The sequence below is a fragment of the Schistosoma mansoni genome, chromosome W (assembly GCF_000237925.1).
Source record: "Schistosoma mansoni strain Puerto Rico chromosome W, complete genome".
Lineage (NCBI taxonomy): Eukaryota > Metazoa > Platyhelminthes > Trematoda > Strigeidida > Schistosomatidae > Schistosoma > Schistosoma mansoni.
In genome coordinates, this window is record NC_031502.1 from 47686666 (window position 1) to 47702186 (window position 15521).

The 15521-nt window shown below is 35.3% G+C and overlaps 2 protein-coding genes and 1 non-coding gene across 3 annotated transcripts in view; 2 read left to right on the forward strand and 1 right to left on the reverse strand.

Moving 5' to 3' along the window:
- The window catches only part of Smp_146430 (putative beta-1,4-galactosyltransferase), a gene marked incomplete at its 3' end in the record, with an annotated part of 187582 nt that overhangs the window by 77514 nt on the left and 94547 nt on the right, over positions 1–15521 (reverse strand). The gene's annotated exons all lie outside the window — the stretch shown is intronic.
- Positions 1–15521, forward strand: part of Smp_044970 (2-oxoglutarate dehydrogenase) — a 28083-nt gene that overhangs the window by 7839 nt on the left and 4723 nt on the right. The window contains exons 8-13 of the mRNA XM_018789944.1: positions 301–451; positions 2230–2562; positions 3634–3808; positions 6461–6684; positions 8046–8396; positions 13793–13918. Coding sequence (XP_018655336.1) covers positions 301–451; positions 2230–2562; positions 3634–3808; positions 6461–6684; positions 8046–8396; positions 13793–13918 — 1360 coding nt within the window. The remainder of the gene's footprint in view (positions 1–300; positions 452–2229; positions 2563–3633; positions 3809–6460; positions 6685–8045; positions 8397–13792; positions 13919–15521) is intronic.
- On the forward strand, positions 14565–14630 carry Smp_tRNA_01345_Gln_TTG.1.1. Its single transcript has one exon. It is a non-coding gene (tRNA).

Here is a 15521-nt window from a genome sequence, read left to right on the forward strand (position 1 = left end):
AACTGAAGAGTCCCAAATACGAAGAAATACGAGTCCTGGTTTCTACTGCTAGTCACCATCCATCTTTGCTTATAAGTTATTCAATACTTCATTATATAGGAAATTTATTTTTATTCATTAATTAATACAAAATGAAGTATTTGTACTGTTCAGTGTTAGTTTTTACATGAGATCGCTTCACATACAGAGTTTGTAGTCGTATTTATTATTTTTTATTTGGCTTGTAAATTTGAAATAACATTTTTTTTCTAAAAAGTGACACTTAAACAATATATTCATTGTTGTTTCTTCATACTCTAGGGGTGATACTGATGGAAAGAAAGTTATGTCAATTTTAATTCATGGGGATGCAGCATTTAGTGGTCAAGGTGTTGTTTATGAAACTTTCCATCTTAGTGATCTACCTTCTTATACAACTAAAGGTACCATTCATATTGTCGTGAATAATCAGGTAAATTTATTCAATGATAAATACAATTTTGAGTTACCTTCAGTTATTTATTACAAAGAGATCACCCTTACTAGATAAAAAACAAATTATCTAGTGAAATTCTGTTTGAGTATATTTTTAAAAATCGGGTTTTCTTTTGTGTCTTTACTGGCCTAGTTAATTCTGTGACCCATTAAATCTTTTCTGATTCATCTCACACATTTTGATTATCTTAGACGAGATTTCAGTCTAATTATTGATTTACCACTACTGTTTCATTGATCTTCAGTGTTTTTTACTGTTATAAAAGTAGGTAAATATACAAATTTCAGTTATGATGAATATTCCTTAAATTAGTATCCAGAGTTTAGAAGTAGTTCTCACAGTTCTTATCGAGTATTCGCTGTCCTATTATCGTAATGATCAATGTACTGATTACTTTAAAATTGTCATCCGATGTAATAATGACAAGTGTAGATTGAACCATTTGACAATTATTTGATTTACTATTGTGATAATATTTAGGTTAGATCTCTGTAGGTATAAATAACGGGAATCAATAAAATTTTATAAAGATCAAAGTTGACTAAACTGGTTTTAATTCAACACTTTTTACTACACAACTATTCATTAATGTTATTCTGGTTAGTCTAAGTATGTTGTGTAAATTACTCATGATTAAATCTACTAGCAGTTCAACCAATGAAAATTTTGCTACAAATTACACAATTGTTTTGTTTAGAATATCAGAGAATCATCTTGTTTCTATTTTTTTCTCATATACAATATAATTTAGTTCTATTTTGAAAAACAAAAAAATCAAATGTCAGTCTTTTGTAGGTCAAGGGTAGATTTTAAAAATGTACTTTACTTGATCAACTTATAACTGTTCATCATTAATGTTATATCTTGTGGCCGAATGGGTGCCTAGTTAATGTGTGACTTGATGAGACCGCCAATCAGAGAGCAGCGAATTATCGATAGGACCAGTGACACACGAAAGTCGTACGAGCAGTCTAGAGCGCTTATCGATCCTGCTTCTGTCTAGTCCAGCCAGTTAAGTCCAAAACACCAATAACAGCATCTGTGGTATGAATCATTGTATTTCAAACATACTGAGTTTATATACCAAACAGACTGACCACATCGTACCAATAAAATAGAAAATAACATGTGTACAAGAGTTAGCCAAATGTGGCTGTGAATAGGGGGAGCAGTAATTAATAGACTGGGTATAACTCAGGAACGGTAGATCGTTTTAATTTTTTTTTCTCTTATTAGCAGTTTATTGAAATCAAAGTGATTTTTTTTTACTTTCGAGCGTGTATACTTTCTAATTACAGACAATCTAATAAATTTCGTTAAGGGTTTTGTTCAATTTCGTTCAATTTAAAGATAGTTTCTATCATGTTGAACTAGTTCCAGCCAAAGAACTACTGCAAACTAAGGCGCTAGTGAATAGTTGTTTTCATTTTTGTTTGGTATTTTTCAGCAGTTTATAATCATGAACCAATACGGATTGAACTCAGTTCTTATGATAAGTAAACTGTCTGCAAACCAATAACTCTTAACCATGTGCTCTATATTTACAAATTTGATGAATTCGTCATGAAGCGCCGTCATTATCTAATCCAATAAACTAAATAAGGTACTGATTTTTATGGATTTCCTACCTCCAGCTCGCTCTATAATCTATGTAGTGGGATAGGTCAGAAGTTAACATCATTGTTTATCAAGATAGTTTGTAACAAAAATGAGTGCTTTAAATTTTTACTCTTTTAATGGGACATATTTTACAGATTGGTTTTACCACTGACCCTCGTATGGCCCGTTCATCACCATATTGTACTGATGTTGCTCGGGTAACAAATTCACTTATTCTCCATGCAAACGCTGATGATCCTGAATCAGTCATGCATGTTGCAAAAGTTGCTGCTGAATGGCGATCTGAATTTGGAAAAGATGTTGTAATTGATCTTGTCTGTTATCGCCGTTCAGGTCATAATGAAATGGATGAACCAATGTTCACTCAACCACTTATGTATAAACGTATTCGTGAACAACCAACTGTATTAGAACAATATAGTAAAAAGTTAATTGATAGTGGAATTGTCACTGAACAGGAATTTAAGGTAAATTAATATCAATTTCAGTATTTATTTGAATAGTTTAATTATTGCCAATGTTTAATTTTGTATACGAAGTTGTTCTCATTATTCATATTAAGTCAGATAATTATAAATCACTGACCGGATAATTCAGATATTGGTTTAAACAATAGTGTAATGATGCACCCTATGTTTTCAGAAGACATTAAACTACATTGTACTACTCACTTCCGTAAAAAGGATGGTCCTGTTTATATTATATCTGGTCATGAGGTTCTGTTCTGATATGTGGCATTAAAAGTAAAATAGGATTGGCCACTGAGCGTGGACAAACAGGCACTTAGCCTACTGACCATTAAATATGTGGTTTCTACTCCGGACTCATTGAGTGTAACTGCTTGTAATTGCTGTTGAGTAAAGTATTATCTAGTGTTAATCTGGTTCTGTATTCCGGGTCGTAAATTCTGGTTTTGATATAACGTAACTAATCTTATCAAACTTATCAAAACAACCAATTTATTCTACTGTCCATTTAATTAACTTGTTCACTTCCTCAATCATTAACAGAGTAATTTATCTGTACAAAACTTGCCTCCCAAGTCATACTTTTTGTTATGACGGTCGGAATTTCCTTCGTCTACACGAATGGGACGTCAATTTACTTTAAACAAATATCTACACTAGATTCCCTCCCAGTGTCTATTCTAAAGGACTTCAATACAACTCCGATCAGGAACACGTGATTGGCCTTAACAGAACGTAAATATATTCCTACACCAACAACCGACAACACGCCGTTGCAATCCAGCAACAATCAATAATAATAACAATAGGAGAATATATAACTCATCTAGTACCTGTCAGACTATCTACGAATCTGACTAAGCAAACAACCAATCATTATTATTCTCGCCCATACCATCACTTTTGTGTTTAAGATTAAATCACTGACCAATAAAACAACTGCTCTCTCCTCTAAATTAGAACAATATAAATAGTGAGAAATATAGCTTGATAAAACCTTTATTCATTTTTAAATAGATTTTTCTGTATTTACTGGAAAACATTTCATTTATATCCTATATTATATTTCAGGATGAAGTGGCTAAATATGATCAGATATGCGAAGATGCTTATGAATTGGCTAAAAAGCGGACAGTCACATATAATCGTGCTTGGATTGATTCTCCATGGCATAATTTCTTCGAAAATAAGGATCCAATGTACTTACCTAATACAGGAGTAGAAAGTGATGTCTTAGAACATATTGGTAGGTCTCCATGGGGATTTTACTGGAATGTTATCGTTCATAACATTATTTCCCACCTTATACGTTATCTCTGTCCCGGTCTCAAGCTCGGATAAAGAAGGAGGTTTGAGGATAGGGTCAGCAACCCTACCCTGTAGGAAATAACCCTGCCGAAAAAAACGTTAACCAGAAAAATGCAATTTAAACCATTCAAACTCTGACCTAAAAGTTGTGGGATCGCGATTTACAAGAATTATGGCGCCCCATGATGAAAGCAGAGATTCTTCAGAAATCACGAGGGGGTCGACCATTCCAACAACCAAACCCTACCGTTGCTGCTACCTCGACTTGGTGGTTGGGCTTGTTTATTGTGATGAACTAATCGAGCTATACTGGCTGGAGAAATCGTTCCTCAAGGTCTTACCATACCAGACAGGTCGGTTGAAGAGCGGTAAGACTAAAAGCAGCAAACTCAAGGTCCGAAGGCGAAGACGTACTACTGACTGTACAGAGGTGTGACGACAGATGTCTTAGAAATATTGCTCACATCTGCTGGGATCACTGGGTAAGTAATAGTGAAGTTAGACACAGGGTATTAGGGAATGATGGTAAGTCAGTTGATGAGGTTGGGAATTTTCATCATCTGAAATGGTTGGCCCACCACGACGAGCAATGCTGCCTAGTATTGGGGATGGTTGGAAGATAGTTAGGGGTGGCCAAACCAAAACATGGCATCAGTGCTTGAAGTCACTAACTTTTAGTCTGAGCCATGTTAGTAGATGCAGACTACTTGGTTGGGGTCTGCGTGACTATCGTAAACAATGGAATACAATGAACAGCTTGGATGAAACTAGACGATTTGGACTTTACAGGCGGTCGAGCTTTTCTATCCCATACACATCAACAAATGCAGGTGAAGGCTGTCAGCGTAGCACCAACCTCTGTAGCTTTAAACCTCAACATAAAAGAGAGAAAAAACAGGATTCACAAATACAACACGGCGAATAGTAGCCCAACCACACTTGATGGAGAAGCTCTAGAGGAGGTGGAAACTTTCACGTATCTAGGTAGCATCATTGATAATCAAGGAGGATCTGATGCAAATGTGAATGCAGGGATCGGCAAAACAAGGGCAGCATCCCTACAATCAAAGAAGATATGTAACTCAACTGTCAGTCAACACCGAAGTCTCACTTTTCAATGCAAACGTTAAGTCAATTTTATTGTACGGAGCTGAAACTTGGAGAACTACTACAACTATTATCAACAAAGTTTAAGTATTTGTAAACAATTGTCTACTCAAGATACTCGATGTCCGTTGACCGGATACCATCAGCAAGGGTCTACTGTGGGAGAGAACAAACCAGGTTCCATCTGAAGAGGTAATTAGGAAAGGACGATTGAAGTGGATACGACATACATTGCAGAAATCATCAGACTATATCACGATGCAATCCTTAACTCGAAATGCGGAAAGGAAACGGAAAAGAGGGAGACCAAATGACAGATTGTATCGGGAATCGGAGAGAAACATGAAAAGATTGAATAAAAGCTGGTGAAGAGAGCTCAGGACAGATTTGGTTGGAAAATCTTGGTGAGCGGCAAATGCTCCTCCACGAGGGGTAACAGGCGTAATTCAGTAAGTACTCATCTCATTCTCAACTAATAATATTTTGTAAAACAGTTCAGTCGTTATTTCTCATCATTAGATTTTAATTATGTCAATGCTATAAGTCTGTTTCCTCTCTGCCAGTGCAAAGCTGATTAAATGATTACATTGTGAACCTGTTTGGGTTATATCTACGATTAAGTAGTGAATTAAATTTTTTCTCATTCAAAATTCATGCTTTTTTTAATGATCAGCGGAAATTTGTTTATCAGTTCTATGTCCTACTTCATTACCCACAATGAGTTTGCTGTTATATTCCAAACTTACCTTATGACTAAGGACAATTTTATGTAGATTTAGTTAGCAAATAGATTACCGCTATACTATTCACTCAGTTGAATAAATAAGAGAGCCAGTTCGAACGAAAATGGTCTATTAAACGTATAGCACTTTTGTGATCAATGTAAGACTAGTATTTTGAAAGTTGTATGTAATATCATCAGACGGACCGTTCGCTGCTAACATAAAGATATATATATATATATATATATATATATATATATATATATATATATATTAAGAAATCAGCAATGAACCGAAATAGTCCAAAATGCTAAATTTCTTTAATTCAGTATATTTAAGCTACGTAGTTGTTGAAGTTTTTGTTCAGTAGATTTTTTTACTCACCATAACAAGATTACAATACAATTAAATTTGGTTTTTTGAAAATGTGTGTGATGGATAGCAAAAATGACTCAAGAGAAAAATCATAGACTAATTAAAATGTGTACACTATTAATACTCAACAGTAGCCCATATTATCCTACGTTGTAGCTGACTGACTGAGCCCATATTATGTGTGTGAAACAGTGAGGTATAGTTTCCTTATCACTTATCTGGAACTAAAGTTGGATTGAGGTAATCGAGGCAGCACAAAAAGTGATTGTATAGTTCTTTTCTTTTTCTTCTTCTTCTTCTTCTTCTTATTATTATTATTCCGTCTTGAATCTAATGGTTTCGTCGAACTGGATTTTAATAGTAATATAAGTATCCTCTTTTTCTAGGTCATGTAATTAGTGAGCCTCCTGAAGGTATGGTTATTCATCCAGGCTTAAAACGTGCACTCAAGGAGCGCAAAGATTTATTAGAACAGAAAACAGCTAATTGGGCTCTTGGTGAATTATTCGCTTATGGATCATTGCTAAGAGAGGGTATTCACGTCAGACTGTCAGGTCAAGATGTAGAACGTGGAACGTTTTCACATCGACATAGTGTTTTACACGATCAGGTATAGTTTTAATTTTTAATATGAATATAATGTACTTCATGGCAACAGGGAAATAAAAACGATTTGGTGATACAATAATATCCTAAGTTTGAGATTATTAGACCACTAGGCCGGATCAAATTATATACGGATATATGACCAACAATTGAGAATCAGATTATAGGTTGCAAGCAGTCCGTACGTGGTGAAACCAACTAAAAATCAATAATAGAAAGAAATTCAAATAGTGAAGAGAAGCTAGAGATCTCTTTGTCTTCACCGACTGCTCGAACATCGGTTTCTTTTTCCAAGTTAGTATTCATTGTAAAGCCTCAACATGATGAAAATAAACGTTTACATGATCTGTTACTGTCACTTATATGTAACATGGAGAGAACAAGAAATCACTTAAATGTATTGATTAGTTAATATATATATATATATATATATATATATATATATATTTATTTATTATCGGTGAGTGAATGTCCAATCCATTCACTGCATAGGATTTTAACATTCTATTTCTAAGTATAATCTGGTAGTTGACAGGCGTTCCTGAACCTAGGTTTCATGCCATTTCAGATTCATCAACATGGTATACCTGTAATCTTGAGGGAACTGATGCGCCCTGGTGTATTTGACCCCTGTGTCGCCCAGTTTCACAGTCAGAGACGTTATCACTAAGCTATTTGCGCAGCGAATAACCCATTGAACTGAGATACATTTACAACTGATTTGTTACTGGAAAATTCTTAGGTATTTTTAGTGTTTTGAAGACAACAAACTTTCCTACTATTCTCATCCTTGAACAACAACATAGTTTTCTGGTATTGGTTTCTGTAAAACTAGTTGAAATGTCAGTCTGATAGAACAGCAGCAATTTCGTGAAAACCGTACAGATCTGACAAATAGGATCAAAGAGTTTTTTGACTCAAATTTTCATTCTACCCACCTAATATTCCACTACATTGTGTATAAGTTAGCAAATATTCACTATGTTAAGTTTGGTTGTTTTGAACAATTTATTGTACAGATAGTCCATTTTCACGTCTTGCATTCAAGAACAAACCATCAATTTCTTTATCTCAGCCGTTTCAGATCGTGTATGGTTGTTCAAATCGTGCTCATCAGCTATTTCCTAGTCTTAATCCCCAAGGTAGTATACTTAACTAATGGATGAACTTGATTATAGTCGTCTTACAAGTTTTCTAAAGTAATTATTTATTTTGATGTTAGCACACTGTAAAGCTATCATTTTCATATGCTGAATTTACCTTGGCTTATCTATTAAAATTTTGGAATTCTTGCCTAATTTCAATATATATTGCAAGGCAAATCTAATGTTAGGACGCTTGTCACATTCAACTTTTTCATTTCAGGAAGTTGATAAGAAAACATATGTTCCGCTTAACCATCTTTATCCTTCACAAGCACCATTTACTGTATGCAACTCGAGTTTATCTGAATACGCAGTAATGGGCTTTGAGCTGGGTTACTCATTGACAAACCCTGAAGCTCTTGTTATATGGGAAGCTCAGTTTGGTGATTTTAACAACACTGCTCAGTGCATAATTGATCAGTTTATTTCTTCTGGTCAACAAAAATGGGTACGTCAATCAGGAATAGTCCTTTTGCTTCCACATGGTTATGAAGGTATGGGCCCAGAACATTCTAGTGCACGTATCGAACGATTCTTGCAGATGTGTAATGATGAAGAAAATCATGTCCCCGTACGTATATTGTTTTCCATGTTTCTTTTTTAGTTGTGACTGTTGTATAGCGCATAGATTTGATACTTATTCACAATTGTTTATCATTTTATACATTGGTTTCCATCATTAAATTATAGAGTGAAATTTTTGTATGGTGTGCGATGTATACGATAAGTATGTGTTTATCATCTACCTGAAATGTAATGCCTTAACCTACAGCTCACATAAAAACTTATGATACGTAAAATTCATCATCATTCAGGTGTGTTACTTTCGTTTACATGGTTCAGTGAGTTGTCTGTACGTTGTCCAACATTATTTCAAATTGTGTCACATTCTTTCATGATGTAAATATTTTAACTGATGTTTGGTGTTTGCCAGTATATATATTCTTTTGTCTGGTGTGTCGGCTTGTGTTGTCAGTAAACCTGGGTATCTTCGAAAGTGCTAAATAAAGTATCTCACTGTCACCTGAGCAGACGTAAAACATATAAAAAACTGGAACTATCGCTTATTACTGGTGCTTTGTTGATTTAAGTTTTATTGTTAATACTTTACTGTTATCTTTCCCTTTCCATTTATATCATTGTATTCAGTCGCCGACAATGGTAAGCAAATTTTATGGATCCTTATGGCTAATCATTTTTCTACATACATATATTTTTTCTGAATTCTACCGTATCATCAACAACCATTATAAAAGATTAATTGCAAACTGTATCTCCTAAAACAGATGTTTGAACGTCACCTGTGTCTTGATGAGACTCCATATGTATTTCTGGAAGGTACTAATTGCAAAAGACAGTCGTTCAATTTCAGCTTCATAATAAAAATGCCAGGAATGTATTTTCTAGAAAAGCTAACTAAGGACTTAGTGAATCATGAATAAGATTTTTATCTCGAGATGGCCTTAGATAATTTTCAGTGTACTGTAAACAAAGCGGCATCCCACCATTATCAGTACCAGGAAAAGTCTCCAACAGAATGTTGTTGAATCGAATAAAAGACGCATTAGACGCCCAACTTTGAGATCAACAGGCTAGATTCCGTAAGAATAGGTTGTACACTGACCAAATTGTGACACTACGCATCATCGTTGAACAATCAATTGAGTGGAATTCGTCACTATACATCAACTTGATTGACTATGAGAAGGCGTTTAACAGTGTCAATAGGAGAACATTATGGAAACTTCTTCGACATTATAGTATACCTGAGAAGACCGTCAACATCATCCGGAACTCATACGATGGACTACATTGCATGATCGTACATGGAGGACAGCTGGCAGATGCATTGCAAGTACGGACCGGAGTTAGACAAGACTGTCTACTCTCCCCCTTCCTCTTTCTTCTTGTGATTGACTAGGTTATGAAGACCTCGACATGTGAGGGCAAGCACGGAATACAATGGACATCTCAGAATCAGTTAGACGATTTGGACTTCACAGATGACTTAGCCCTCCTATCTCATACACACGAACAAATACAGGCAAAGGCAACTAATCTAGGAGCAGCCTTTACATCAATAGGCCTCAACATACACAAAGGAAAAAGCAAGATTCTCAAATACAACATGGAGAACGCCAAGCCAATCACACTTGATAGAGAAACTGTGGTAGTTGCGGAATCTTTCACGTACCTGGGAAACATCATTGATAAACATATGGAACTCAAAACAACTGTCAACCAATATCAAAGTCACAATCTTCAATATGAACGTCATGACAGTCAGTTCTACTGTACGGAGCTGAAATGTGGAGATCTACTACAACCATCGTCAAGAAGGTACAAGTATTTATAAATAGTTGTCAATGCAAGATACTTAACATTCATTAACCGGATACCATCAGCAACAGCGTTTTTTGGGAGAAAAGGAACCAGCTTCCTGCTGAAGGGGAAATTAGCAAAAGAATTTGGAAGTGGATCGGACATACTTTAAGGAAATCATCAAACTGCATCACTAGGCAAGCCCCAACTTGGAATCATGAAGGAAAGCGGAAAAGAGGAAGGTCAAAGAACACATTACGTCGGGAAATAGAAGCAGATACGGAAAGGATGGATAGCAACTGGAAAGGATTGTCCAGGACAGGGTTGTATGGAGAGTGCTGGTGTGCGACCTATGCTCCCCCACGATGTGTAAGAGGTGTAAGTAATAACGGTCAGATTACATAAAAATAAGTACGAATGGTCTATAGGGGGTTTAACTGAGAGAAAGCATTAGTCCATGACCATATAGATTGTGATCTTTGCTTTTTGGAGAATACAGCCTTTCGTCTTTTCTGTTTCTGTTATTGGTACCCTGGTACGGCCGAGTGTGGGGAGAGTCCTTTCTTTCTCTCGGAATGCTCTCAAAGGTCTACGCGTATGGAAACACTGCCAGAGAAGTTCTACGCACTGCCTTCTCGCGGTGGGGCTGTTGTTTACGAAGTTGAGAGGACGTAAAGCGAGTGTCCAGCGCTTTAATCGAGTTGTTGGGTACGGAGGGTTCACCCTGATTTCAAACCAATGGTTCACATGGACTCCCGGATCCTGGTGGGCCAAATGGCGTATGAACCTACTGTTGTTCATCGGCTACTATGGAATTGCATCTCCTAACATTGCTTTACTGCCTTGTGGATTAGACCTGTAGGTCAAAGGCTCGGCGTGTGGCCCCCTATGTAAACCACTTGCTTCGGTTTGGGCACCCGGGCAGTATCCAAGCCCTCACACAAGTCAAGTGATTTATGTGGCGCATATGTTTTTTGTTCCTCTTTGTACCAATATTTATGCTTAAATAGAAATAAATTTTAATTCCTTTACATTATCTTGTTGTGGATTGTGATAACAAAAGATTTCTTCTGTTTTAACTTTTCATATATTCTTCTCTATCAAATCTACTGTTAGGTATTTAGTTGTCAGTAGACAACGAGGGTGAGAATCAATATAAAGGACTTTTCTACCTTTGTTTATTCATACTGTATTTGCTCTCACATAGTGCTATCAGTTTGTACCACTATATTGTATGTTTACGCGCAAATATATTTGGGGATTGTTGTATACTTTTAGAATGGACAACTCAAATGCTCAATTTTGTTTATAGGCTTATACAAGTGATTATTCAGTCCATAGACCCGTGTGGAGATAAACTATGTGCAAATTTATTATTTGTGTATAGTTGTTATAAAAATTCAGGCATTATTCTACTTTTTATCACTCAAACGGCAACGTTCTCTCTTAGAAATTGTTATTGTCGACGTACTTTTAGCCATTTTTATTGCATGTTGGGAAGAACCAGAATATTCTTTAAAATAGCTCAGAGGGGCCTTAAAAGCTCTTGACAACGTTTTATTCAGTCAGCATTGAATAAAAGTCTCTCAGAAACATCTAGAAGGTTAATAGTCGCATTTCTGATTAGATGATTACTTATCCTGCTACTATGTTTAGTAGGGTTCCAGAAGCCCAAAGCCATCTGAAATGCTATAAATACCCTAGATTTTCTGTACATAAACTAATCTTGAAGTAAAGTGCCTTTTCTGTCGTGTTCAAGTTGTCGTGTAAATTTAGCCTGGAGGATACTAGAAGAGCTTAGGAAACCGAATAAAGCTTTCAGTGAGAAGATTTATCATTGCACGTGCTGTTAAAATAGTAATTATAATCAAAAGTCACAATTTTTTCAGTTTACAACTGTTTTTTTATAATACATACACATCATTTTTGGACGAATTAGTTCTAGCGCAATACTTTGCGTGATGATGGACTTAAAATTGGACCCAACAGTTAGCATATAATTCATTGGAGCGTTAGGAATCTACGAAATTGATACTGTTCCATCGTTTATGTCATTCCATCATACTTATTCTTTAGTTAGTATTCTGTACATGAATTCTTTATATTTTTGTACAAGAAATTTATTCTTTTGGCTGTTAGTTTCGTCGTTGATTCCAAATCATTCAGGGACTTACGTCAATGATACAATTTTGTTAGTAGCCATCATTTGGACATATCGTCTGTCAATCACTATTCTTTTCTTCCATTTCTGACAATAGAAAATCCGTTCATTAGATCATAAAAGTTCTCCTTCATAACATCTGTTCAGATGTATTTTATTGTACTAGTCAAAATAGTTCAGGTCTGTGCCATTCTAGGTAATGATATGCAGAAAAATTGTTTCATCATACAAAGTAGCGTGTGTTAAGTGCTTTTTTCTTGTGAAACTGTATCTCATAATTTATTCCTCTAGTGGTGTGGTCATATTATTCTTTTTGTTAAAAGCCTCAACATTCTCTCGTCAATGATTTTCTTTTTATGTTTATATGGTTTGCTGTTGCCACTGAAATCAGTAGTCCTTTCTGTTTCAAGTAGTTGTCGCTGAAATCGTTCATTGTATGCTGCTTAGTTTTTAGTATTACTAGCATTGGACATAACTGCCAAGCTATGGAACTGTCGTCTTATAAGGGATTATCAGATTCATAGGAGATGAATTCCTTTGCGTATAAATATCAATAGTGTGTAATTTTAATTAACTATATATCTTCATTAATTTGTGTTTGGGAAAATGAGTTAAACCAGTGAAACGTGAAGCTGCTATGTGTGTTATTTTCCTATATGATGCAAAAAAGTAGGTTTTTCACCTGTCTTGATCGTGGTATCCGATGGAAAATCCTCTCTTTGATTATTCAGTCATTCAATTCAATAAACAAAAAGTTAATTTTCTAGGTAACTGCGTTTATTTAGAAATGAGTTATTTCTGGGCAGTCTTTCTGTTTGTCTTAAAGTGCTTTTTTACTGTGAATATTCACTAGAGTTATTGCTGTTTCTCATCAATTCTCAAGATTTACGTTCACAAATCTACTTTGCTTGCTTTTCAAATCTAATTAAATTTATTTCTACAGAACATTAGAAAAAGCTGTGAAAATGATGATGTTATAATAATGTTGTTCTTAATACATAGTGTGATTTATTCATTTCTCTAGCTAATTTATGCATTTTTAAGAATATTTTGTCAGTCAAACTGATAATCAGGCGACTTTTTTGCTTATCAGTTTGCAAAATAAATTCTTTCATACTACTTTGGCATAAACTAACGAAATATCAGCTTATCTGTATTTTTGTTAAAATTTTAATATTATCATTTATATGAGTACATTTTTTGATAATCAGGTTAGTGTGTGTGTCCTTAATCTTGCTTTTGTATTTGTTTATTAACAATTTATCACTAAAGCCGTAGCATTGCACGGACAATTTTATTTTTTACTTCTGGTACCTAGTGTCAATTAGAATACATCATCTCGTATACAATCAAAACATATTCATTAGCCAAATACTTTATACAATGATTTTCATTGACACAAAGAAAGAAACTCAGTAATTGACATCTCAATCTTATTAAATATGATATTTTTTTAATTTTCAAAAAAATCAATTTCATTCCAGGTTTATAGTGATAATTTTGTTATGCAACAGTTACATGATACAAATTGGATTATTGCAAACTGTACTACGCCAGCTAATTTCTTCCATATTTTACGACGCCAAATTCTGCTACCGTTCCGTAAACCAGTAAGTGATTTGAGATTCATTGTGAAATTCTTCATTCAACTTTTGTTTAAAAAGCGCTAGCCTAATAGTTGAATCACTAATAGACCTCTGGTTCAAACCGCGTTCAGCTGAGGTAATAATAAAGTATCACTAGTCCTCTACATCTAGAATGTGACTTAAAGCCCGGTGATTATGCAACTCACGAAGTAAAGATTCGTGTACTCGGCTGAAAACTACACTATATGCATGACGGTTAGTTTTTGGAACAACACATGTAAGCGAACAATTGTTTTCAATTAGATCGTCATCAGGCTTTACTTTAATATACATGAATATTTATATGAAAATGTTAGACCAATCAAGGCTATTTGAGTCAATAATCACAATGAAATAGAATACGTAACCAAGCATAATAGTTAAAAGTACAAGTTGATAGTGGGAAGACAGGTGTACTGATAGTAGTAAGAATATTAAATTACGATAAGAAAAGTCTTATCAACAGTTAAACACTGAAAATAGGAGGTCAAACGTGGGTAAATGGACTAGAATAGTAATCACAAAACATTAAAATCATTACGTAATAAGAAGTAAGTAAATAGATAGTGAAGAATACAAACGGAAAGAGGTAGAAAATTACAAACAAATGATAGCAAGTGGCTATCAGGACTCAGTGGCCGAGTGGATAACGCGATGGCGTTTGAAGCGAGGGTACTGGGTTCGAGTCCCAGAGTGAACATCAACTCTGAGATGCAGGTACATCCAGCTGACGAGTCCCAAATAGGACGAAACTCGCGTCCTGGATTCCACTGCTAGCCACTATCCATCTCTGCTTACCATGCTTGTGAATTAAGGCTATATTGAGGCAATACGCACAGTATGCACACATGCCAATTAGAGACTGACCAGTTGCAGTCCTAACAAATCGATGGGAAGATTCAAACAAACAATACTGAATGAATTTAAATGATAACAAAATTAAGATAATAAAACTAAATTTTATAAATAATAATAATAATAAATGTCATTTATTAAGTTATGTCCGGCCATGGAAGGGATAGGGGGGTTACGAATTTCTTCTGTACACATAAATTGGAGTGAAATTTACGAATTCCTATGGCTTCTGCTATATGAAGGAGACGGAAGCGAACTTTTGGTGTAGTTTCGTCCTCTAGGTTCAGAGGACGAAACTTCAAAATCATTTACTTTATTATATCCCGAAGAGAATTATGAATGATACGTTTTGAGAACCATTTATGGACCGATATGATGCATATATTAATTATCAGAAGGGGTTTTGTGGAGATTTAGTATTTTTCATAGTTGAAAGCGTGAGTCAATTGAAGCTAGACCACCATGGAAAACCTGGAAATACTGGACGGCCGTTTCGTCCTATTATGGGACTCCTCAGCAGCGCGCATCCACGAACCCGCTCTCGCGAGTTTCGAACCCAGGATCTACCAGTCTCGAGCTGAAGCCCTTAACCGATAGACCACTGAGCTGGCATCCAACGGTGTTAATGTCTAACTTCAACTGATCTACGAAGTTGAGCTCTAGTGAGAAGCAGTGACCAGTGGAGTTCAAAACCACGTCTGTTGTGAGATAGGAACTCACTGAAGACAATTGG